This window comes from Musca vetustissima, unplaced genomic scaffold (assembly GCF_032173495.1).
Source record: "Musca vetustissima isolate MV318-11 ecotype Yass unplaced genomic scaffold, APGP_CSIRO_Mvet_v1 utg72179, whole genome shotgun sequence".
Taxonomy (NCBI): domain Eukaryota; kingdom Metazoa; phylum Arthropoda; class Insecta; order Diptera; family Muscidae; genus Musca; species Musca vetustissima.
This window is the reverse complement of record NW_026883824.1, coordinates 22,554-49,242: the sequence shown is the minus strand read 5'-3', so window position 1 is coordinate 49,242 and position 26,689 is coordinate 22,554. Positions and strand designations below refer to the sequence as shown.

At 37.5% G+C, this 26,689-nt stretch overlaps 3 protein-coding genes across 3 annotated transcripts; 1 reads left to right on the top strand and 2 right to left on the bottom strand.

Moving 5' to 3' along the window:
• Positions 1-382: 382 nt before the first annotated feature.
• LOC133330825 (uncharacterized) lies at positions 383-1,168 on the bottom strand. The gene has a single exon (XM_061539230.1). It carries the CDS (start codon positions 1,166-1,168, stop codon positions 383-385), a length of 786 nt encoding a protein of 261 aa, XP_061395214.1.
• Positions 1,169-6,482: 5,314 nt separating this feature from the next.
• Positions 6,483-7,292, bottom strand: LOC133330824 (uncharacterized). Its single transcript, XM_061539229.1, has one exon. It carries the CDS (start codon positions 7,290-7,292, stop codon positions 6,483-6,485), a length of 810 nt encoding a protein of 269 aa, XP_061395213.1.
• Positions 7,293-14,117: 6,825 nt separating this feature from the next.
• LOC133330822 (uncharacterized) lies at positions 14,118-14,915 on the top strand. The gene has a single exon (XM_061539228.1). It carries the CDS (start codon positions 14,118-14,120, stop codon positions 14,913-14,915), a length of 798 nt encoding a protein of 265 aa, XP_061395212.1.
• The last annotated feature ends 11,774 nt before the right edge of the window (positions 14,916-26,689 follow it).

Sequence of the window (26,689 nt, the reverse complement as noted above, 5' to 3'; positions counted from 1 at the left end):
GGCTCCAAAAAATATTTTTAATAAATCCACGCCTCTTGTAGTACCTCCACAAAATATTTTTCCTATCCAGGCCTCTTATAGTGGCTCCAAAAAATATTTTTAATAAATTCACGCCTATTGTAAAACTGACCTTCTATTTATAGAAACCTCCCTGCCTTCAATCTTTGGAAGACCAGCCTTCGATTTATGGATACCCAATCTTCTATCCTTAGAAACACACCCTTCCATTCATAGAAAAACAACCTTCTATCTATGGAAAGGTAGCCTATATTAATCCCCCACCCCTACTCCAAATAAAAAATTGTTGCCGATTAAATTTGTTTATCAATTTATTAGTCAGAATTTTTAATTTTCAGAACCCCTTATTCGATTTCCATTCCGTTTAACCACTCCTGTTCTTACGTCTGCGGCGGGTGATGCGACGACGTCTAACGGCACGATTTTTACGCTGGCGACGAAGTCTGCGATTGCGGCGGATTCTACGATTACGACGAGCCTTGTTGCGACGATTACGGCGACGAGTGCGACGCATGCGACGATGACGGCGAGCACGTTCATCGGCAATTTCATCATTGATAGCGGCAGTTTCAATGGCATTCTCATCGATTTCATCCAAAGCCAAGGCACGAGGTGCAGGTGCTGTGGCTGGGGGAGTTGTTGTTGGAGCTGGCGCTGTGGCTGGGGGACTTGCTGTTGGTGCAGGTGCAGATCCAGTTGGTGCTGGTGCAGATCCAGTTGGTGCTGGTGCAGATCCAGTTGGTACTGGTGCAGATCCAGTTGGTGCTGGTGCAGATCCAGTTGGTGAAGTTGCTGGTGGTGTTGCACCACCAGTTGGGGAAGTGCTAGAACCTGTGGGTGCTGTGCCACTGCCTGTAGGAGCAGTTCCAGTACCGGTGGGTGAAGTTTCAGCTCCAGTTGAAGTTGTAGTAGCCGTATTGGTGGGTGCAGTGCCAGTGCCGGTCGCAGTGCCAGTGGTTGTTGGAGTTGTTGGTGTAGTTGCGGTGGTGGGTGTTGTTGCAGTTGTTGTGGTGGTCGGTGCAACAGGTGGTGCCGGTGGACAGAATTGCGTCTTACCCATGGCACATAGCTTGGTCTTAAAGAAGAAACCATTGACTACGGCATTGGAGCCCAATAGGGCCAGACACAGTAGAAGAAATGCTATTCTCATTGTTCGAATCCCAATTACAGACAGTTGATGTTCGAAGGAGGAGTAATCGAATGAATTTGATGCTGTTTGAAGATTTTTCAAAGTTTTTTATACCGTTCAGAATATTACTTGGGAATATGTTGTAGTGTGTAATTTAGGGTGGGGGGTGTTCTGTGTGTATAGGGGCACTTGTTTAAACAAAAGAAGTAAATCGATGTTAGAAGGTTGGAGTGACCTGGCAGCTGTTTTTCCTATTGGAAAAACTACTGTTTATGCATTTACAAATTTGGTGTTTCGAAATCGAAGCTGCCATAAAGGTATTTATTTTCTTTTGAAGCAGCCATAAAAGGTGTGGATTTATTAAAAATATTTTGTCGAGGGACTCTAATAGGCGTATGCGTGAGGCGTGGATTTTTTAAAAAATATTTTTTTCGAGCCACTATCTGAGGCGTGGATTTATTAAAAAAATATTTTTTTCGAGCCACTATCTGAGGCGTGGATTTATTAAAAAAATATTTTTTTTGGAGTGGCCAACTCAGACGTGGATATATTAAAAAATATTTTTTTGGAGTAGCCAACTCAAGCGTGGATTTATTAAAAAAATATTTTTTTCGAGCCACTATCTGAGGCGTGGATTTATTAAAAAATATTTTTTTTTTCAAGCCACTATCTGAGGCGTGGATTTATTAAAAAAATATTTTTTCGAGCCACTATCTGAGGCGTGGATTTATTAAAAAGTTTTTTTGGACACACTATCTGAGGCGTGGATTTATTACAAAAATATTTTCTTCGAGCCACTATCTGAGGCTTGGATTTATTAAAAAATATTTTCTTCGAGCCACTATCTGAGGCGTGGATTTATTCAAAAATATTTTTTTCGAGCCACTATCTGAGGCGTGGATTTATTAAAAAAATATTTTTTTTCGAGCCACTATCTGAGGCGTGGATTTATTCAAAAAATATTTTTTCGGGACCTAAAGGCGTGGATTTATAAAAAAAATATTTTTTTCGAGCCACTATCTGAGGCGTGGATTTATTAAAAAAATATTTTTTCGAGCCACTATCTGAGGCGTGGATTTATTAAAAAAATATTTTTTCGAGCCACTATCTGAGGCGTGGATTTATAAAAAAAATATTTTTTTCGAGCCACTATCTGAGGCGTGGATTTATTAAAAAAATATTTTTTTCGAGCCACTATCTGAGGCGTGGATTTATTAAAAAAATATTTTTTTCGAGCCACTATCTGAGGCGTGGATTTATTAAAAAAATATTTTTTTCGAGCCACTATCTGAGGCGTGGATTTATTAAAAAAATATGTTTTCGATTATATTTTAATTAAAAATATATGAAGACCAAAAAGGACATCGGTTTGCAAAAGTGCATCGTTGTAATTGTATCTTTGTGTGTGTGTAAATTACATGTTAAATAATTTATAATTTTCCACATTAATATTTTTTGTTTGATTTGTTTAGCAAAAGTCAATTTTGACCAACAAATAGCCAGCAGGAAGCCAGCTGGCATAGTAAAACAGAACATTATTTTTTTTCTTGCGACTGAAACAAAAACTAAATTTCCGCCAAATTTGAATAACATTAATGCAATAGATACGTGAGAATAATAAATATTGGAAAAATCTGTGGCTATTTGGACAATGAAGAATTGTGTGGAAACAGGGACGTGGTAATATTTAAATTTTGTGGGGAAATGGATTATTTTGCAGGTGATTCGGAAATAACAAATATGTATGAAAATTACCATATTTGACACACCTATTTTGGGTATTCTAATTCCTCCTCAATAGAGATCCAAAAAATAACTTTTAATTTGGCCCATACAAATTTCCATTTCACACAAACCTTTACCCTCTCTCATGACCACATATTCTAATATGTTACAATTTCGCCTACTAAGCTCCTCCGTATGCCAGCTTATTTCCTTTGCAATAATATATGTAAAATAGATCCGCACAGAAAAAACAACGTACAGTCATTTGGAATTGAATTTCAATTACTTCAATATTTGCATACAAATTCTATGGTAAATATTCACACACACTCACTCAGTGGTTCGCTCATCTGTTACAGATATCACAGGTAAATAATGTCAAAAGGGAATGGCAAGTGGATGTTTTGTGGCTGCATTGTGGGGCAACAGAAGAGCGAAATAGGCACCAAATTTAGTTCTATATTAAGGACAAACAAATGTATACGAACGTATAAGTGTTGACAATACTCATACGCCGTGTGGTCATCAGTATATCTATGCGTATTACTATCAATAATAATTATACGCAAATATTCTTTTACAAATTTTACAACGCCTAGAGGTCAAATAAGGCGTGAATTTTTAAAGAATATTTGTTGAATGCCCATCCAACGCGTGGATTTATTAAAGAAGACTTTTTTCAAGGCCTATCCAAGGCGTGGATTTATTAAAGAAGACTTTTTCAAGGCCTATCCAACGCGTGGATTTATTAAAGAAGACTTTTTTCAAGGCCTATCCAAGGCGTGGATTTATTAAAGAAGACTTTTTCAAGGCCTATCCAACGCGTGGATTTATTAAAGAAGACTTTTTTCAAGGCCTATCCAAGGCGTGGATTTATTAAAGAAGACTTTTTTCAAGGCCTATCCAAGGCGTGGATTTATTAAATAAGACTTTTTTCAAGGCCAATCCAAGGCGTGGATTTATTAAAGATTAATTTTTCAAGGCCTATCCAAGGCGTGGATTTATTAAAGAAGACTTTTTTCAAGGCCTATCCAAGGCGTGGATTTATTAAAGAAGACTTTTTTCAAGGCCTATCCAAGGCGTGGATTTATTAATGAAGACTTTTTTCAAGGCCTATCCAAGGCGTGGATTTATTAATGAAGACTTTTTTCAAGGCCTATCCAAGGCGTGGATTTATTAAAGAAGACTTTTTTCAAGGCCTAACCAAGGCGTGGATTTATTAAAGAAGACTTTTTTCAAGGCCTAACCAAGGCGTGGATTTATTAAAGAAGACTTTTTCAAGGCCTAACCAAGGCGTGGATTTATTAAAGAAGACTTTTTCAAGGCCTAACCAAGGCGTGGATTTATTAAAGAAGACTTTTTCAAGGCCTAACCAAGGCGTGGATTTATTAAAGAAGACTTTTTCAAGGCCTAACCAAGGCGTGGATTTATTAAAGAAGACTTTTTTCAAGACCTATCCAAGGTGTGGATTTATTAAAGAAGACTTTTTTCAAGGCCTAACCAAGGCGTGGATTTATTAAGGTTTAATTTGTCATGGGCCAACTAAGGCGTGGCTTTATTAAATAATATTTTTTCAGGGACCATCATTCATGGCTAATAAATTAACTAATAAATTAATCTCTCACCATTTCTCTTTTCCATTTCGAAATTCCCCCATGACAGCTAATCTATTGTTGCAACATCCGCCACTTAGCTCAAGCCGAATATGACATGACAAGATGCAAAAAACAACTCCCAAAACAATTGTAAAATAATTCATTGGTGGCTTTCATTTCACAAGTTGTTTTTTTTCTTTTGATGTCCAATTGTGAAATGCTATGGCTATGGTCGGTCAACCAAGAACGGCATGATTGATATCAATTAAATTAAAATGTCAACGAAATATTTCGGCCAGTTGGGAATTGCAATTAGAAGTGAATGGCAAAAAATTAAAAGAAATGATGGACAAACCTAACTACCATAAATAAATAATAATGGGCCAGTAATTGCAAATGAGAGATATAGGAAGGTGGCGGAAGGAACCATTCGTATCACTTAAGTCTTTTGGAGTCCTTGGAAAAATATTTTAAAAAATCCAGGCCCATGTGCAGAGGCTTTAAAAAAAATTTTAAACCAGTGAGTGGAGCAGTATAGTTGGACGCGGCCGACCACACGACCACAAAACTCTACACTCTACACACTACCACAAAACTCTATCCTTCTACGGAATTGTATTCCGAGCCTGGGTACTGTTTCGTGATAGTTGCACCCTCTTGCCCGATTAGAGGTCAACAGCACCTCTTCATTACACTGACATATTTTCCGAATATTACCAATATTCAGTAGGACGCGGCCAACCATACGATACCCAACACAACAACCACAAAATTCTATCTTTCTGCGGATTTTTATTCCGAGCCTGGGTAATATTTCGTGATAGTTGCACCCTCTTGCCCGTTTATAGGTCGACTGCACCTCTTCATTACACTTATATATTTTCCAAATATTACCAATATTCAGTACAGCCCTACTAATTACATATCCAGATTCGCTTCACCTTGGGTTGTGTGATGTTCGGCTTATAATTGTAGCCTATAGATCGAATAAAAAAAGTTTTCGATCCACTTCATCGCAAAATTATTATATGATCATCAACGAAAATTATAGGCGTTGTCCTTGACCATAAATGGAACCTCATGGAACACTTCAAAGCGATCAGCGCTATATTTCCGCTCACCAGTGTGCTAATGGGTTACAACATAATATCTGAATACGTAAGCCCCAGTAAATATTTATGTGTAACTCCCATAGCCGAATACATACGACAATATAATTGGTATCAATTTAGAGGCCAACCACTCCCCTCTATGTCCTTCAGGAGTAAATATATACTCTCCAGAATACAAATTTTGTCATTTTTCACACAAAACTCAGGTTCCATTTGACCGCTAAATATTGACTGATGTTTATCAAAACAGGCATGCTTTTTCTTTGGCCCGATCCCCTTATCCATGTAAAATTTCGAGATGTTCGGGCCATAATTGGGGCATCTGGAGCGACCAGAAAAACGGACAAAAATTAAGTATTTGGTCCATTTCATCCCCTATATATTAACCGATCTTTACCAAAAACAATAGGGGTCTTCATTGGCCAGAACCCATCCTACATGCAAAATTTCGTGAAGATTGGTCCATAACTGTGGCCTGTATCGTGTTTACAAATTATAATGGACAGACGGACGGACGGACACATATGTCTAGATTGACTCTGCTAAACGACATATGATCGCTATACTTAATGGTGGGTCTAGGACCAATTTTTCGCGGCGTTAGAAACACAAACATATAATACCCTGACAACATAGTTGGGTAAGGGATAAAAATCCACGCCTACTGTAGTACCTCCAAAAAAATGTTTTCAATAAATCCACGCCTTTTATAGTGGCTCCATAAATATTTTTAATAAATCCAGCCTTCGACACATAGAAGAACAGCCTTCTATACATGGAAATGTAGCCTATATTAATCTCCCCCCTATTCCATATAAAAAATTGTTGCTGATTCAATTTGCTTATCATTTTATTAGTCAGAATTTTTCATGTTCAGAACCCCTTATTCGATTTCCATTCCGTTTAACCACTCCTGTTCTTACGTCTGCGACGGGTGATGCGACGACGTCTAACGGCACGATTTTTACGCAGGCGACGAAGTCTGCGATTGCGACGAATTCTACGATTACGACGAGCCTTGTTGCGACGATTACGACGACGAGTGCGACGCATGCGACGATGACGGCGAGCACGTTCATCGACAACTTCATCATCGATAGCGGCATTTTCAATGGCATTCTCATCGATTTCATCCAAAGCCAAGGCACGAGGTGCAGGTGCTGTGGCTGGGGGAGTTGCTGTTGGTGCTGGCGCTGTGGCTGGGGGAGTTGCTCCACCAGTTGGCGCAGGCGCAGATCCTGTTGGCGAAGGTGCTGGAGCTGAAGCTGTTGGTGCAGGTGAAGATCCTGTTGGTGCAGGTGCAGATCCTGTTGGTGCTGTGGCTGGGGGCGTTGCTCCACCAGTTGGTGAAGTTCCTGGTGGTGTTGCACCACCCGTTGGGGAAGTGCTAGAACCAGTGGGTGCTGTTCCACTGCCTGTAGGAGCAGTTCCAGTACCGGTGGGTGAAGTTCCAGCTCCCGTTGAAGTGGTAGTAGCCGTATTGGTGGGTGCAGTGCCAGTACCAGTGCCGGTGCCAGTGGTTGTTGGAGTTGTTGGTGTAGTTGCGGTGGTGGGTGTTGTTGCAGTTGTTGTGGTGGTCGGTGCAACAGGCGGTGCCGGTGGACAGAATTGTGTCTTACCCATGGCACATAGCTTGGTCTTAAAAAAGAAACCATTGACTACGGCATTGGAGCCCAATAGGGCCAGACACAGTAGAAGAAATGCTATTCTCATTGTTCGAGACCCAATTAGAGTCAGTAGATGTTTGAAGGAGGAGTAATCGAATAAATTTGATGCTGTTTGAAGAATTTTCAAAGGTTTTTATACCGTTCATAATATTACTTGGGAAAATGTTTGTAATGTGTAATTTAGGGTGGGGGAGTTTTGTGTGTATAGGGGCACTTGTTTAAACAGAAGAAGTAAATCAAGAGTAGAAGGTTGGGTTGACCTGGCAGCTGTTTTTCCAATTGGTATATTTCTGGTAACTACTGTTCATGCATTTACAAATTTGGAGTAACGAAAACGAAGCCGCCATTTAAAAAAATGTTTCCTATTTTTGAGGCAGCCGTAAAAGATGGGGTTTTATAAAAAATATTTTTTGGAACCACTAAAATAGGCATGGCCGTGGATTTTTTAAAAATATTTTTTGAGGCGACTATTAGAGGCTTGGATTTATTAGAAATATTTTTTTCGAGAGACTATTAGAGGCGTGAATTTTTTAAAAATATTTGTTCGCCTTGTCAAAATTTTTGTTGACCAACCAGTTGCACATGTAAAACAAATATTTAAAAAAAAACCTCCAAAACACCTGTGAATTTGTCAAAACTTTTTCCATCATAATAACCTCCATTTTGACTTCAAAATTGTAAACTTCACTTCAGTTTTCCAACCAAAAAATAAATATTGAAACAAACCGAACTTTGCTGTAACCTATAAAATTCCAACAGTCATGCCACGGCCGCTAAAGTAAATAGTCATTCAAAACTTTGGTACACAACAAAGTATTTAAATTCCGCCAGACACTATCTCCACGAACTTTGGTGGGAGAAAGCTGTTAATGGAATCACGATGAGTTTCCAATTCATTTTTCTACTTTGTGTAGCCTTGTTGGCTGGTAATTGTTTGGTAAATGGTTTCATCCTCAAGGATGAGAGTAATAGGGACAATGATAATGGCCTGGCAAGAAAACTTTGTTCCGGTCAGGTGTGTCCAACAGTAAGACCAAAAATTCCTGTTGTAAAACCCACACCAGCACCTACAGTTGTAGGAGTTGCTCAGGCTGGCCTCCTGCCTTACAATTTTGCCGATAAAGAAGATAATCTTGATACGTGGCCGGGTCCAGTGAAAAAGGTGAACAGAAATCGCTCGGCAAAACGTAAGTCACAGAAACTCCAAAGGAAGCAGCACAAGAAGGTTAATAGGGTGGCAAAGAAGCAGAATAAGGCCCAACGTCAATCTAAGAGGGGGAATAAGGTACACAGGAAGCCTAATAAGGATCAGCGGAAACCTAATAGGACCCAACCACAGCGCAATAAGGTACGCCGTAATCACAAGGTTCGCCGAAATCAGAAGCCATCCCCACAACGTATAACACGTTACAATCCTAAGATCCGACGAAATCAGAACAATCGCCGTGGGAAGAGGCAAAAAAATCATCAGCGGCAAAATCAACGCATCAGGAAGAATAGAAGCGGTTAAAGGTCACCATCGATTCTAATACTATTTTGAAACTCAATATTAATTTAAAAAAATTAAAAATAAATTAAAGCTATCAAAAATATTTTTAAACCAGTAAGGAAAGTAGTAAATTCGGACTGGGCCGACTATATAATACCGTTCACCACTTTGGGTATATTCTACATATGTATCCTAATAGACGTCGCGTATTTGTTATATATCTATATCTGAACCGATTTCAGAGAAACTTGCCAGAGACTAATTTATATTATTTCAGTACGTTGTGTCAATCGGCCTAGCTATGGATCTTTTTACGAAGCTTAGCAACATCGTTCTAGACTTAATTTAGTACCCCATACAAAAATTCGTGCATATCGAAAGATATATAGGGTCTTGGATGCATTATTTACTTGAAATCGGACGAAAATATATATTGGAGCTATATCTAAATCTGAACCGATTTCTACGAAATTAAACGCACATCGTTCTAGACTTAATTCAGTACGCTATGCCAATTTTCCTGCAAATCGAGGGATATATAGGGACTTTGGTGCACTATTTACCTAAAATCGTACGAAAATATATATGGGAGCTACATCTAAATCTGAACCGATTTGCACGAAACTTTGCGCACATCATTCTAGACTTAATTCAGTACGTTATGCCGAATTTCGTGCAAATCTAAGGATATATAGGTACTTGGGTGCATTATTTACCTGAAATCGGAAGATAATATATATGGGAGCTATATCTAAATCTGAACCGATTTTCACGAAATTTAGCACTCATCGTTCTAGACTTTAATCAAAATGCTATGCCAAATTTCGTGTACATCGAATGATACATAGGGAATTTGGTGCATTATTTACCTAAAATCGGACGAAAATATATATGGGAGCTATATCTAAATCTGAACCGATTTTCATGAAACTTGGCACACTTCATTCTAGGCTCAATTATGTACGCTGTGCCAAATTTCGAGCAAATCGAAAGATATATAGGGACTTTAGTGCAATATTTACCTAAAATCGGACGAAAATATATATGGGAGCTATATCTAAATCTAAACCGATTTCTACGAAATTTAACACACATCGTTCTAGACTTAATTCAGTGCGCTATGCCCAATTTCTCGTAAATCGAAGGATATAAACGGAATTTGATGCAATATTTACCTAAAATTGAACGAAAATATATATGGGAGCTATATCTAAATCTGAACCGATTTTCTCGAAATTTAACACACATCGTTCTAGACTTTATTCAAAACACTATGCCAAATTTCGTGTAAATCGAATGATACATAGAGACTTTGGTGCACTATTTACATTAAATCGGGCTACATTAATCGGGACTTTGGTGCACTATTTACCTAAAATCGGACGAAAATATATATGGGGGCTATATCTAAATCTGAACCGATTTTTCCAAATTTCAATAGGGTTCGTCCTTGGGCCAAATAAAGGAGCTGTGCCAAATTCCATCCAAAGCAGATCATAAATGTGACCTGCAATTGGTTTACAATTTAACATGGACAGACATACAGACGGACGGACATGCATAAATCGACTCAGAAAGTGAGTCTATGCATATTCTCAAAATTAACTATGGGTCTATTTCGAGACATAATACCCTGTACCACAGTGTTGTGAAGGGTATAAAAATTCCGCGCCTATGTATAGAACCCGACCCTTAATAAATCACCTGCCCTTAGAGTGACTAAATGACACACTCATTACTAATTAATAAATGTAAAAATAATATAAAAAATACAAATTACGCTGAAAGCCACTTAAACAAGTGATATCATCACATTTCATCACTGCCATTCAAAGTGATTAGAGCAAAAAAATCATTCAAACACACACACACCAGTATCCTTTAATCCTAGATAATTAACATTGACATCTAAAAGAGTAGAAACAACAACAACGAACATAGATATTCTCTACAAATCATCCAACCACTTAACAAACGATATAATTTTTTTACCAGCAGAATTGTTTTTTCCATTAACCATTTTTTTTAATTTTCTACTATTTTTTGTAAATTAATGGCAGAGATGGAATTACGCATCACTAAATTCCAATTAGCAAAACTGGTATTGCGCTCACGTTTGTCATCGTCATCGTTGTTGTTGTTGGAATTTTCAACAACGTTGTTTTTGGCTGCAGCATTTGTGCTAAAACGGATATTTCAAAAGGATGTCCTTTGAATTCTGCTGACTAGCATCTACCATTTGGATGTGTTTGTTTGTGTGTGTGTGCTGTAGTGTTATTTTGCCTTGTTCAGCATCAGGAAGCTGTTGGTAGGAGACTAACAGTAAAATTCATTATTTTCATATTGCTTTTGGCAATGTTTATCTAAATTTTCTAATAGCAAAGCAGATTTCGGTATGTCATTTTGGACATTTTTCGAAAATAAACAGAAGTAAAAATACCTGAGGGGATTTCGAAGAGGAGAAGAGGATGGTTCATGTATTTTTTTAAATGATTTTTTCGGGGTATAGACATAGGAGTGGATTTTTATACCCTACACAATTATGTTCTCAGGGTATTACAGCTTTGTGCAGCCCCAAGAGTTTGAAAAGCCGCGACTCACCTAGACCCACCTTTAAGTATACCGACCGTCATATCTCTACTAGCGGAGTCGAACTAATTTATAATTATAATTTATAAACACGATACAGTTACAGTTATGGACCGATCTTCACGAAATTTTGCATGTAGGATGGGTTCTGGCCAATGAAGATCCCTATTGTTTTTGGTATAGATCTGTTAATATTTAGGGAATGAAATGGACCAAATACTTAATTTTTGTCGGGTTTTCTGTTCGCACCAGAGGAGAGAGGGGATCGGGTCAAAGAAAAGGCATGCCTGTTTTAATATAGATCGGCCCATATTTAGCTGGTCAATTGGACTATGACTTTTGTGTGAAAAATTACAAAATTTATACTCCATAACGTATATATTTACTCCTGGTGGTCATAGACCCGATAAGTTGGTAGTATACTTAAGAAGAGTGATTGACCTTCAAATTGATATCAATTATATTGTCGTTTGTACTCGGATGTGGGAGTTACACTTACATATTTACAGGTGCTTTCGTACTAAGATATTATTTAGTAACCCAAGACCTCACTGGAGGGCGGAAATATAGCGCTGACCGCTTTGAAAATTTCCATGAGATTCCAGTTGTAGTCAAGGTCAACGCCTATAATTTTCGGTGATGATCAGATAATAATTTTGGGATGAAGTGGACCGAAAACATAATTTTTTTCAGGTCGATCTGTAGGCCACAATTATAAGCTGAACATCACAACACAACTCACGGTGAAGAGAATCTGGACAAGTAATTAGGAGGACCGTACTGAATATTAGTAATATTCGGAATATATGTCAGTGTAAGGAAGAGGTGCTTTTGAACTCTAATCGGGCATGCGGGTGCAAATATCACGAAAGTTAGAGTTACGTGGTAGTTGTGTAGGGTATCGAATTTTTTTAAAGCCTTTACACATTGGCGTGGATTCTTTAAAATTATTTTTTGGTGTCCTTACATAGGTGGGGATTTGTTTTAAATTATTTTTTGGGTCCTTACATAGGCGGGAATTTTTTAAAATATTTTTCCAAAGACTTCAAACTTTAGTGATACAAATGGTGCCTTCCGCCACCTTCCTGTATCTCTCATTTGCAATTTCTGTCACATGCTATTACTTATTTATTTATGCTAGTTAGGTTTGTCCATCATTTCTTTTAATTTTTTGCCATTCACTTCTAATTGCAATTCCCAACTGGCCGAAATATTTCGTTGACATTTTAATTTAATTGATATCAATCATGCCGTTCTCGGTTGACCGACCATAGCCATAGTATTTCACAATTGGACATCAAAAGAAAAAATCAACTTGTGAAATAAAAACCACCAGTGAATTATTTTACAATTGTTTTGGGAGCTGTGTTTTCATCTTGTCATGTCATCTTCGGCTTAAGCTAAGTGGCGGATGTTGCTACAATAGATCAGCAGTCATGGGGGAATTTGGAAATGGAAAATAGGAATGGTGAGAGCTGTTAATTTATTAGCCTTGAATGACATTATGAGGCTAATGGTCCCTAAAAAAGTCTTCTTTAATAAATCCACACCTTGGATAGGCCTTGAAAAAGTCTCCTTTAATAAATCCACGCCTTGAATAGGCCTTGAAAAAATATTGTTTAATAAATCCACGCCTTATTTGACCGCTTGGCGTTGTAAAATTATTAAAAGAATATCTGCGTATAATTATTATTAGTACTAATTCGCACACATATGTTGATGGCGATACTGCGTATGAGTATTGTCAACACGTATACGTTCAGTGTAGTAACTACATTTTTGGTCCCTAATATCGAACCAATTTTGATGCCCACTTCATTCTTAGTTGCCCCACAAAGAAACCACGAAACATCCACTTGCAATTCCCATTTGACATTATTTACCCGTGATATCTATGGCAGGTGAGCGAACCACTGAGTGAGTGTGTGAATATTTACCATAGAATTTGTATGCAAATATTGCAGTAATTGAAATTCAATTCCAAATGACTGTTCGTTGTTTTTTTCTGTTCGGATCTATTTTACATATATTATTACAATGGAAATAAGCTGGCATACGGCAAACACAAGTATTAATGGGGAAAATTATAAATGATTACATGTTAAATTTACACATACACACAAAGGTACAACTTCAACGATGTACTTTTGCAAACCGATGTCCCTTTTGGTCTTCAGATATTTTTTTTAATAAATCCACGCCTCAGATAGTGGCTCGAAAAAATATTTTTTTAATAAATTCACGCCTCAGATAGTGGCTCGAAGAAAATATTTTTTAATAAATCCACGCCTCAGATAGTGGCTCGAAGAAAATATTTTTTAATAAATCCACGCCTCAGATAGTGGCTCGAAGAAAATATTTTTTAATAAATCCACGCCTCAGATAGTGGCTCGAAAAATAACATTTTTTTAATAAATCCACGCCTATAAGTGTCCCTCAACAAAATTTTTATAAGTCCACTCATTTTACGGCTGCTTCAAATTTTTTTTTGTGGCAGCTTCGATTTCGAAACACCAAATTTGTAAATGCATGAACAGTAGTTACCAGAAATATTCCAATTGGAAAAACAGCTGTCAGGTCAACCCAACCTTCTAACATCGATTTACTTCTTTGTTCGTTTAAACAAGTGTCCCTATACACACAAAACTCCCCCACCCTAAATTACACATTACAACATATTCCAAATTAATATTCTGAACGACATAAAAACCTTTGAAAATTCTTCAAACAGCATCAAATTCATTTGATTACTCCCTCTTCAAACATCAACTGTCTGTAATTGGGATTCGAACAATGAGAATAGCATTTCTTCTACTGTGTCTGGCCCTATTGGGCTCCAATGCCGTAGTCAATGGTTTCTTCTTTAAGACCAAGCTATGTGCCATGGGTAAGACTCAATTCTGTCCACCGGCACCAACTGTTGCACCTACCACCACAACAACTGCAACAACACCCACCACCGCAACTACACCAACAACTCCAACAACCACTGGCACCGGCACTGGTACTGGCACTGCACCCACCAATACGGCTACTACAACTTCAACTGGAGCTGGAACTTCACCCACCGGTACTGGAACTGCTCCTACAGGCAGTGGAACAGCACCCACAGGTTCTAGCACTTCCCCAACGGGTGGTGCAACACCACCAGCAACTTCACCAACTGGTGGAGCAACTCCCCCAGCCACATCACCAACAGCATCGGCACCAGCACCAACTGGATCTGCACCAGCACCAACTGGATCTTCACCTGCACCAACAGCATCAGCTCCAGCACCTTCGCCAACTGGTGGAGCAACTCCCCCAGCCACAGCGCCAGCTCCAACAGCAACTCCCCCAGCCACAGCACCTGCACCTCGTGCCTTGGCTTTGGATGAAATCGATTCTGCTGCCGCTATCAATGATGAAGTTGCCGATGAACGTGCTCGCCGTCATCGTCGCATGCGCCGCACTCGTCGCCGTAATCGTCGCAACAAGGCTCGTCGTAATCGTAGAATCCGCCGCAATCGCAGACTTCGTCGCCAGCGTAAAAATCGTGCCGTTAGACGTCGTCGCATCACCCGTCGCAGACGTAAGAACAGGAGTGGTTAAACGGAATGGAAATCGAATAAGGAGTTCTGAAAATTAAAAAAAAATCTGGCTAATAAAATGATAAACAAATTGAATCGACAACAATTTTTTATTTGGAGTAGGAGGGAGATTAATGTAGACAGGGTGGCTTCTATAAATAAAAGGCTAGTACCAGGCGTGGATTTATTAAAAATATTTTTTTGGAGCCAATATAAGAGCGGTTTATCCTTTTTAATATTTTTGGAGGCCCTACAATAGGCATGGATTTATTAAAAAAAACAGCGGAGCAGTATAGTCGGACGGGGCCGACCATACGATACCCTACACAATTACCGCGAACTCTAACATTCTGCGGATGTTTATTCAGAGCCTGGGTAATATTTCATGATATTTGCCCTATCTAGCCCGATTAGAGATCAACATCACTCCCCATAATTAATTGTCGAGGTTCCCTTCACCGTGGGTTGTGTTGTGATGTTCGTCTTATTATTGGCATCGATTCGAAAAAACACAATAAATTAAGTATTCCGTCCACTTCAACCCATAATTATAATCTGATAATCACTGAAAGTTATAGGCGTTGTCCGTGACCATAACTGGCATCTCATGGAAAATTTCAAAACCATCAGCGCTATATTTCCGCCCTCTAGTGTGGGTTACTAAATAATATCTGAGTTCGAAAGCACCTGTAAATATTTAAGTGTAACTCCCATATCCGAGTACAATATAATTGGTATCAATTTAAAGGTCAACCACTCCTCTTGGATATACTATCAACTTCTCGGGTCTATGTCCTTCAGGAGTAAATTCACGTATAGCATACAAATTTTGTAATTTTTCACACAAAACTCAGGGTCCATTTGACCCGCTAAATATTCACAGGTCTATATGAAAACAGGCATGCTTATTCTTTGGCCCGATTTAATAAACCTTTTTAATAAATCCACGCCTTGGATAGGCCTTGAAAACTGAATCTTTAATAAATCCACGCCTTGGATAGGCCTTGAAAAATTAATCTTTAATAAATCCAGACCTTGGATAGGCCTTGAAAAATTAATCTTTAATAAATCCAGGCCTTGGATAGGCCTTGAAAAATGAATCTTTAATAAATCCACGCCTTGGATAGGCCTTGAAAAATGAATCTTTAATAAATCCACGCCTTGGATAGGCCTTGAAAAATGAGTCTTTAATAAATCCACGCCTTGGATAGGCCTTGAAAAATAAATCTTTAATAAATCCACGCCTTGGATAGGCCTTGAAAAATGAATCTTTAATAAATCCACGCCTTGGATAGGCCTTGAAAAAATAATTTTTAATAAATCCACGCCTTGGATAGGCCTTGAAAAATTAATTTTTAATAAATCCACGCCTTGGATAGGCCTTGAAAAATTAATCTTTAATAAATCCACGCCTTGGGTAGGCCTTGAAAAATGAATCTTTAATAAATCCACGCGTTGGATAGGCCTTGAAAAAGGAATCTTTACTAAATATTCTTTAAAAAATCCTTCGAAATTTTTGTTTATAAAAACCACGCCTACGATAGTCCATCCAAAAAAAAAAAGATCCACTCCCATTATGTATCATAAAAATAATTTGTATCGTTATTTATTCCAATCTCCGTTATCCTTAAAAGCATGTTTAGCTTTGCATTTCCTTAATAGATTCATTAAGAAATCCTTTTTATTATCGCCCAACATATGTCCCATATGGGTATGATGGATGGGTGAGTGTATGCATAAATTAAATTGCTGTTCTAGGAGTTATTGTTAAAGGACATGTTTGACTTAAATCTATTTTTAGTCCTTTTGTTTTCCCAACACATCACTCAATCACTCTCCCTCCCTCTCTCTCGCTCTTGGTTTGAATAAATATTCAATGAAACGTTAAGACATAAAAAGCGGAAACCATAAAAACCCGAACTTTTATCCAAACAAGTGAAAAAGCGGTAAGTTCGGCCGGGCCGAACTTTGGATACCCTCCACCATAGTTATATTGACAGGTACTATAAATGAAAATATAGGAAACATACCAAAAAGTGGACCTATACAGACATTTCTAAAAACGGATTATGTAAACCATAATACAAATTTCAGAAATTTTTAATTGATTCAAATCAGATAACTATTTTAATGTACCAAATTGAGTTCTTCCGCAGTTGGAACGATTACAAAAGGGTCTTAGAACCAAACCCAAAACGCGCAACAAATCAGATAACTAATTTAATATAAAAAAGGGGGTTATATGGGGACTACCCCAAAAAGGAGGCGAATATTAATATTTTTTGGTAGGGAGATTTGTTACCATATACGACTACAAAATACCAAATTGCAGCAAATTCGGTTGAAAAACGCGCTCAAGAACCCCAATATACCGAAAATTGGGGGTACCCTTATATGGGGGCTACCCGAAAAAAATTGACCTATATTTATAATTTTTTGTGGAGAGATTTGGAACCTATTAAGAACTCAATGTACCAAATTTCAGCGTATTCAATAGAAAAACGCGCTTAAGAACCCCAAAATACCGAAAATTGGGGGGTACCCGTATATGGGGGATATCCGAAAAAATTGACCTATATTTATAATTTTTTGTGGAGAGATTTGGAACCTATTAAGAACCTAATGTACCAAATTTCAGCGTATTCGGTTGAAAAACGCGCTCAAGAACCCCAAAATACCGAAAATTGGGGGTACCCTTATATGGGGGCTATCCGAAAAAATGTACCTATATACATAATTTTTTGCAGAGAGACTTGGTACCTATTAAGAACTCAAAATACTAAATTACAGCCAATTCGGTGGAAAAATACGATCAAAACCCCCAAAATACTGAAAATTGGAAGGTACCGTTATATGGGGGCTACCAGAAAAAGTGGACCTATATTTATAATTTTTTGTGGAGACATTTAGTACCCAATAAGAACTCAATGTACCAATTTTCAGCGTATTCGGTTGAAAAACGAGCTCAAGAACCCCAAAATACCGAAAATTGGGAGGTACTGTTATATGGGAGCTATACCTAAACGTGGACCGATATATCCCATCTTCGAACTTGACCTGCCTGCAGACAAAAGACAACCCTATGCAAAATTTCAGCACCCTATCTCAATTCCTTCAGAAGATAGCGTGATTACAACAGACGGACGGACGGACGGACAGACGGACGGACGGACGGACGGACGGACATGGCTAGATCGTCTTAGAATTTTACCCTGATCAAGAATATATATACTTTATAGGGTCGGAAATGAATATTTCGATGTGTTACAAACGGAATGACAAAATTAATATACCCTCCATACTATGGTGGAGGGTATAAAAAGCGGAAACCATAAAACCCGAACTTTTATCCAAAAAATACAAATACAAAAGAACCAAAAATTGACATGACATTTGTTGTTGTTGTTGTAATAATGATGTCATTGTTATTCTCTTCTGTTTGTTTGTTGTCTTTGTAGGTATGTGCCTGATGTGTTTATTGCCGGTAATTCAATCAACCAAAGTGGATAGATGGGTGGATGGGTGGATGGATGGATGGTTGGATGAGTGAATGGTTGGTTTTGGCTCGATGGTTGGATGGTTGATATCAAACATCTGTATGTATGAGTGTGTAAACATAATGTTGATTATTTCTTCTGTTGTTGATTTTTTGTTGCCAGTACTGTCGTCGTTGTTGTTGGCCATAATATTTGATGTATAAACATCTTAGACCTAATAAAAATGAGTCTCTCTTGTTTCAATATCCATCCAATGAATATAAAATAGGTTTATAGGCTATCTATGTAAATGGTATTGTGTTTGTTTTATTTCAAGAATTTTTGATTACAAAACAATTATTGATTTTTTTAATACACAAACAATTTTATCGGAAGTGTAGGCATACCGAAGTTAATGGAGATTGTTATAGGGCATATATTAAAATATGGATCTGTTTGGAAAGTAAATTACAAGGAGAATTGGTGGCCATTAAAAAAAAATAAACCTCATTTTTTATGATGAGTCGAACTATCGAAGCACCTAAATACGGTGGCATTAAATGGGGCCTATTGGAAAATAGAGTATCGATGTTTTTTATTCATGGGTTAAACGACAAAAATATGGACCAACATTGACAATTTTCTGGAAAGTGGTTTTTTACTTCCCAATAACCCATAATGCCAAATACTTGCATGGAAAATTCGTCTATGCTTATCATTGATAAACCTTAAAAATTCTGAAAACAAACGGGGCCTTTATCAGATTTTTATATGGGATTTATATCAAATTATCGGTATATACTGATCATTTCCTGCATAGATATAATCCTCAAAAAAAAATGCGGAATTCCAAATTACAGTCACTAAGAATTTTCACATTTCGGCATGTCACCCTCCAAAAATCTGAAATACCAAAATGGGGCCTCTCGCTACAATAAGGCGTGTATTTTTCAAATAATATTTTTGAGAGGCTATAATAAGGCGTGGATTTTTATACCCCTCACCACACTGTGGTACAGGGTATTATGTCTTTGGGCATATGTTTGTAACAGGCAAAAGGAATCGAGATAGACCCATAGTTCCTTTTGAGAATATGCATAGAAGCACTTTTTGAGTCGATTTACGCATGTCCGTCCGTCCGTCCGACCATGTATTTTTGTGAACAAAGTACAGGTCGCATTTATGATGCGAATTGGATGAAATTTGGCATAGGTCACTTATTCGGCCCAAGGACGAACCCTATTGAAATTGGGAAAAATCGGTTCAGATTTAGATATAGCTCCCATATATATATTTAATCGATTAATTGTAAACGGTCCCTATATATCTTTCGATTTGCACGAAATTTGATACAGCCTAATCATTTAGGTCTAGAATTATGTCTGCAAAGTTTCGTGAAAATCGGGCCAGATTTAGATATAGCTCCCATATAATGTTTCGTCCGATTTAATGTAAATGGTGCACCAAAGTCCCTATATATCCTTCGATTTGCACGAAATGTGGCATAACGTACTGAATTGAGCCTAGAGTGATGTCTGCCAAGTTTCGAGAAAATCGGTTCAGATTTAGATATACCTCCCATATATAGTTTCGTCCGATTTCATGTACTGGTGCCCCAAAGTCCCTATATATCTTTCGATGTGCTCGAAATTTGGCATAACGTACTGAATTGAGCCTAGAATGATGTCTGCCAAGTTTCGAGAAAATCGGTCCAGATTTAGATATAGTTCCCATATATAGTTTCGTCCGATTTAAGGTAAATTGTGCACCAAAGTCCCTATATATCATTCGATTTGCACGAAATTTGGCATAGAGTACTGAATTAGGTCCAGAATGATGTGTGCTAAGTTTCGTGAACATCGGTTCAGATTTAGATAAAGTTCCCATATATAGTTTTTTCCGATTCTATGTAAATGGTGCACCAAAGTTCCTATATACCTTTCGATTTGCATGAAATTTGGCACATCGTACTGAATTATGTCTGGAATGATGTCCGATTTTACATAAATGGTGCACCAACCTTCTAATGTTTGTCCGATTAACACGATTTTTGCACAACGTGTCATGTTGAGACTTGAATAACATTATTGCGTTTTGTTGAAATTTATGTAGATGCTGTCATAGCTTCCATATGTATTTCGAATGGATGTCTGAATGAAATTAAAATTTTAAGAGTGCGGCGACCGTATTAATTTTGCTATAAGTCGTTTTACATAAATTTGTCCCATGGTACGAAGTCGACTTTAAATCTGCCCGAATGAAATTAAATTTATCATAGGTTGCAGATAGACTTGCGTATGTTCCTTGGATGGGATACATATGTACAATATACCCAAAGTGGTGAAGGGTATCATATAGTCGGCCCAGTCCGACTTTACTGCTTTCCTTACTGATTTCAAATAATATTTTCGAGAGGCTACAATAAGGCGTGGATTTTTTAAATAATATTTTCGAGATGCTACGATTGAACTATTGAAGTCAATGACATTATTGGACCTCACCAATGTGGCTTTGTACCTGGTAAATCCACCATAGACCTTATATTTACACTGCCAATTGCACTTTTTCGTCTACTATAAAGTCTATCCGCTCTAAGGTTTTTGAATCCATATCTTCGTTCGCCATTTCTCCAAAAGTTATAAGAAAATGCAGGATAAATTTAACGGGTCAAGATCAGCAGTTAAAGCCGAAAAGGACCTCTCTGGGTCCTTCAACACCGAACGACGGTTCAGACAAGCTACAAATGACATCGACATAATGGGTCGAACATTGCGAGCTGTTTCTGCAACACTTGAACAGATATAAAAGGAGTCGGCCAAAATGGGTCTGGCAGTAAATGGTGATAAAACTCAGCTGATGGTATCAATATTCTGTGTTGAGTAAGTAAGCCACCGAAGTAAGCTACTTCATAGAATATTTCCTGTAAATAGGTTTATGTTGTGACATAGACCCCAAAAAAGTAAACGTACACTAATATTTAACAGATTGTTTGCGGAAAGTACATAGAATAAATTGTGAGATCGACAGAAGTGTAGTTCTGGTGCGAGCAAATATAGGTATACAAAGGTTTCGAATAAAATTTAGACCTTTATTTAGAAAAAGGAAAAAGGATCTCTCCTTACCGGAGCATGTCGTTTATAATGCCTCGAAATATTTACCAGATACCTCATAGAGTATATATGCTATTACTTCTAGGATGTTTGAGATGATTGAAATGGTGTCCACCAGTCGGCATAGTGCCTACACAACTTTAACGCCTCGTTTTCGATGGATACTAACCGTACTTTTCCACAGAAGTAAAGTCAATTGACATTGTGGGTCCATGGAAATCGATCTTTGACTGATTTCCCATATAAAGAACCGCTTCATTGGCGGCATTTCAAATAATAATGCCGAAATTTTTATCAAATGGGTTGTAGACTAGGTCAATGTTTTGAAGTAGCCCCCATACAAGGTTCCCACCTCATTTACGATATTTATTATGTTAAATACGCATTCTCCCCTTCATATTAGTTGTAATTTGGTTTTCCAGGTTCGAGGAGCTTTTATGAAGATTTTAACCTTATTATAGCGTATTGAAGTGGCTGCAATTTGGAATACTGACTTCTGGAGAGTTAAGAAATTTTGTTCCCCACCAAAAATGAATTTTATTTGAGTTTTCTGGTATATATGACTATATAGATCTGCTTATTTTCCTGGGTTCCTCGTAAATAAAACAGTGTTTCAATTTTTTTAGGCCCTTCACCACACTCTGTGGTACAGGGTATTATGTCTTTCTTTATATGTTTGTTAATTGAGCACCAAAGTCTCTAAATTTCTTTCGATTTGCACGAGATTTGGCATAGCGTAATGAATAAAGTCTGATGATGATGAGGATGTTGTGACGGGGCCGACCATATGATACCTTACACAACTACAACGAAAATTTAACTTTCTGCGATTCTATATTCTGAACATTTCAATGTTTCGCAATATTTGCACCCTCTTCACCGATTAAAGGTCAACAGCTTCACTTTCTAACGTTGGCATATTTTCGAAAACTTATTTTCCCGTCATATGATACAAATTTGGTCACTTTACATTTTGGTCACCCGCAATGTTGATCGATCATCACCTATACAGCCGTTCTAAGTATTTGGTCTGATCCCCTTCACCGTGCAAAATATACGATGTTCTGCATATAATAACAGGCTCCAGAGCGACTAGAAAATCTGAAAAAAATAAAGTTTTCGGTTCATTGTACCCCCTAAATATTATGTCAATATCACTGAAAATTATAGGCGTCGTCCTTGATCATAACCGGAACTTCATGTCAAATTTCAAAGCGATCAGCACGGCATTCCCGCCCTCTGGTGGGGTATTAGTAATGGTCCTAGAAAAAATGATTTAAAAGATCCACGCCTTGTAATGGTCCTAGAAAAAATAATTCAAAAGATCCACGCCTTGTAATGGTCCTAGAAAAAATTATTTAAAAGATCCACGCCTTGTAATGGTCCTAGAAAAAAAATTATTTAAAAAATTCACGCCTTATATAGTCCTAGAAAAAAAATTATTTAAAAAATCCACGTCTCATATAAGGCCTCGAATGTGTCCCCGTCCCTCGAGTATAAAAATATATTATAGGACGCAAAGTTTGGACTGTACGTAGAATGACTCTTCGGGGAACTCAATCGTCATATTATTTCTAAATCGAAAGTAGACAAATCCCCACCATCATTAATTAAAAAAAATCTTGGAGTGGTTTTCGATAACCTCCTTCATTTTTCCCCTCCAACTCCAATTATTCCAACTTGAAGGTGAATACTAGGAACGAAATTCTAAGAGGAAACCCCGATTTATAAATTGATTGAACGAAGTCCTAAGATGGGCTATATCGGTCTACGTTTTGTGATAATCGCCAGATATTGATGCGAATTGGATGTAGTCTTCTGTTATGGTTTCTCATCCTTCCTACCGAACATATAGATGCACTTTGAGGTGGAACATCACCGGTTTAGGACATAAAACACTAAGTTATTCCTTGGGCCCAAATTATATATATATATGACATAGTATTTTATACAGAACCGGATTCCGAGATTTACCTTTTCAAAATCCTTCTGTACAGAATTGGAAAAATCAATACTAAGAAGGGGATTTTTTTAAAAGTCAGTGCAACCGTAATGAGTTTCCTGATTGTTATCGCTTACTTAAATAAATATACCAACCACTCTGCACTCTAATATTTGTTGCACTTCCCTTGCTAATCATTTAGGCCCTATGTTTTAACCTTTCTCATTATCACCATTCACGTTGTTTGTCCTTTAAACCCCAACATACAACAAACAGAAAAAATCACAAAAATGTTAAATTCCCCTCATTCTATGACGGAGAGGACAACTGCCAACATTTTTATGTCGACGAGTTATGTCTCCAGGCTTCCTGCCAGCCTGCTAACACGCACACACACGTCCTTACATGAGATATCCTTATTTTCATTTTAATGTCCTTGTCGTTGGCGTTTGTGCACTTGAAACTCACAGTCGGAGCAGGATATTTGTAACAATGGCAGTGTTAATTTGTGTTTTCTTGTTGTTGTCCTTTTTGTCTGGTATGTTTGGCAGAAGGACATGCCTACAAAACAAAACTGGGAGACAGATAGTAAAAACGTGTTCTCATATATTCGCTTCCTGCCACTTTCGCTATAATTAAAACTGACAATAATTTTTTGTTTGCTTTTATTTGATGTTTGGATTGTTTTTTTGCGAATTGTGAGCCCACGCAAAAACGCAGTGTCAAAGAAATTAAGCCAAAAGGACAGTGGGTGTATCCTTAAAGGAGGAATATTACTTTGGCACATGTGAAGTATGAAGAATTTCAAGGACCCACACAAGGCCAGAATTTTTTAATGAATATTTTTCCTAAGCCCAAACAAGGCCTCGATTTATTAAAGATTCATTTTCAAGGTCTATCCAAGGCGTGGATTTATTAAAGATTCATTTTCAAGGCCTATCTAAGGCGTGGACTTATTTAAGATTAATTTTTCAAGGCCTATCCAAGGCGTGGATTTATTAAAGATTCATTTTTCAAGGCCTATCCAAGGCGTGGATTTATTAAAGATTCATTTTTCAAGGGCTATCCAAGGCGTGGATTTATTAAAGATTCATTTTTCAAGGCCTATCCAAGGCGTGGATTTATTAAAGATTCATTTTTCAAGGCCTATCTAAGGCGTGGACTTATTTAAGATTCATTTTTCAAGGCCTATCCAAGGCGTGTATTTATTAAAGAATATTTTTCAAGGGCCAACTGAGGCGTGGATTTATTAAAGAATATTTTTCAAGGGCCAACTGAGGCGTGGATTTATTAAAGAATATTTTTCAAGGGCCTATCCAAGGCGTGGATTTATTAAAGAATATTTTTCAAGGCCTATCTGAGGCGTGGATTTATTAAAGAATATTTTTCAAGGGCCAACTGAGGCGTGGATTTATTAAAGAATATTTTTCAAGGGCCAACTGAGGCGTGGATTTATTAAAGAATATTTTTCAAGGGCCAACTGAGGCATTGAGTTAAAAAAGAATATTTTTCAAGGGCCAACTGAGGCGTGGATTTAAAAAAGAATATTTTTCAAGGGCCAACTGAGGCGTGGATTTATTAAAGAATATTTTTCAAGGGCCAACTGAGGCGTGGATTTATTAAAGAATATTTTTCAAGGGCCAACTGAGGCGTGGATTTATTAAAGAATATTTTTCAAGGGCCAACTGAGGCGTGGATTTATTAAAGAATATTTTTCAAGGGCCAACTGAGGCGTGGATTTATTAAAAAAGAATATTTTTCAAGGGCCAACTGAGGCGTGGATTTATTAAAAAATATTTTTCAAGGGCCAACTGAGGCGTGGATTTATTAAAGAATATTTTTCAAGGGCCAACTGAGGCGTGGATTTATTAAAGAATATTTTTCAAGGGCCAACTGAGGCGTGGATTTATTAAAGAATATTTTTCAAGGGCCAACTGAGGCGTGGATTTATTAAAGAATATTTTTCAAGGGCCAACTGAGGCGTGGATTTATTAAAGAATATTTTTCAAGGGCCAACTGAGGCGTGGATTTATTAAAGAATATTTTTCAAGGGCCAACTGAGGCGTGGATTTATTAAAGAATATTTTTCAAGGGCCAACTGAGGCGTGGATTTATTAAAGAATATTTTTCAAGGGCCAACTGAGGCGTGGATTTATTAAAGAATATTTTTCATGGGCGTGGATTTATTAAAGAATATTTTGCAAGGGCCAACTGAGGCGTGGATTTATTAAAGAATATTTTTCAAGGGCCAACTGAGGCGTGGATTTATTAAAGAATATTTTTCAAGGGCCAACTGAGGCGTGGATTTATTAAAGAATATTTTTCAAGGGCCAACTGAGGCGTGGATTTATTAAAGAATATTTTTCAAGGGCCAACTGAGGCGTGGATTTATTAAAGAATATTTTTCAAGGGCCAACTGAGGCGTGGATTTATTAAAGAATATTTTTCAAGGGCCAACTATATTTTTCAAGGGCCAACTGAGGCGTGGATTTATTAAAGAATATTTTTCAAGGGCCAACTGAGGCGTGGATTTATTAAAGAATATTTTTCAAGGGCCAACTGAGGCGTGGATTTATTAAAGAATATTTTTCAAGGGCCAACTGAGGCGTGGATTTATTAAAGAATATTTTTCAAGGGCCAACTGAGGCGTGGATTTATTATTAAAGAATATTTTTCAAGGGCCAACTGAGGCGTGGATTTATTAAAGAATATTTTTCAAGGGCCAACTGAGGCGTGGATTTATTAAAGAATATTTTTCAAGGGCCAACTGAGGCGTGGATTTATTAAAGAATATTTTTCAAGGGCCAACTGAGGCGTGGATTTATTAAAGAATATTTTTCAAGGGCCAACTGAGGCGTGGATTTATTAAAGAATATTTTTCAAGGGCCAACTGAGGCGTGGATTTATTAAAGAATATTTTTCAAGGGCCAACTGAGGCGTGGATTTATTAAAGAATATTTTTCAAGGGCCAACTGAGGCGTGGATTTATTAAAGAATATTTTTCAAGGGCCAACTGAGGCGTGGATTTATTAAAGAATATTTTTCAAGGGCCAACTGAGGCGTGGATTTATTAAAGAATATTTTTCAAGGGCCAACTGAGGCGTGGATTTATTAAAGAATATTTTTCAAGGGCCAACTGAGGCGTGGATTTATTAAAGAATATTTTTCAAGGGCCAACTGAGGCGTGGATTTATTAAAGAATATTTTTCAAGGGCCAACTGAGGCGTGGATTTATTAAAGAATATTTTTCAAGGGCCAACTGAGGCGT

Excerpts from the sequence above, each read along its gene's own strand:
- LOC133330825 (XM_061539230.1), bottom strand. The coding sequence starts at position 1,168 with ATGAGAATAGCATTTCTTCTACTGTGTCTGGCCCTATTGGGCTCCAAT.
- LOC133330824 (XM_061539229.1), bottom strand. The coding sequence starts at position 7,292 with ATGAGAATAGCATTTCTTCTACTGTGTCTGGCCCTATTGGGCTCCAAT.
- LOC133330822 (XM_061539228.1), top strand. The coding sequence starts at position 14,118 with ATGAGAATAGCATTTCTTCTACTGTGTCTGGCCCTATTGGGCTCCAAT.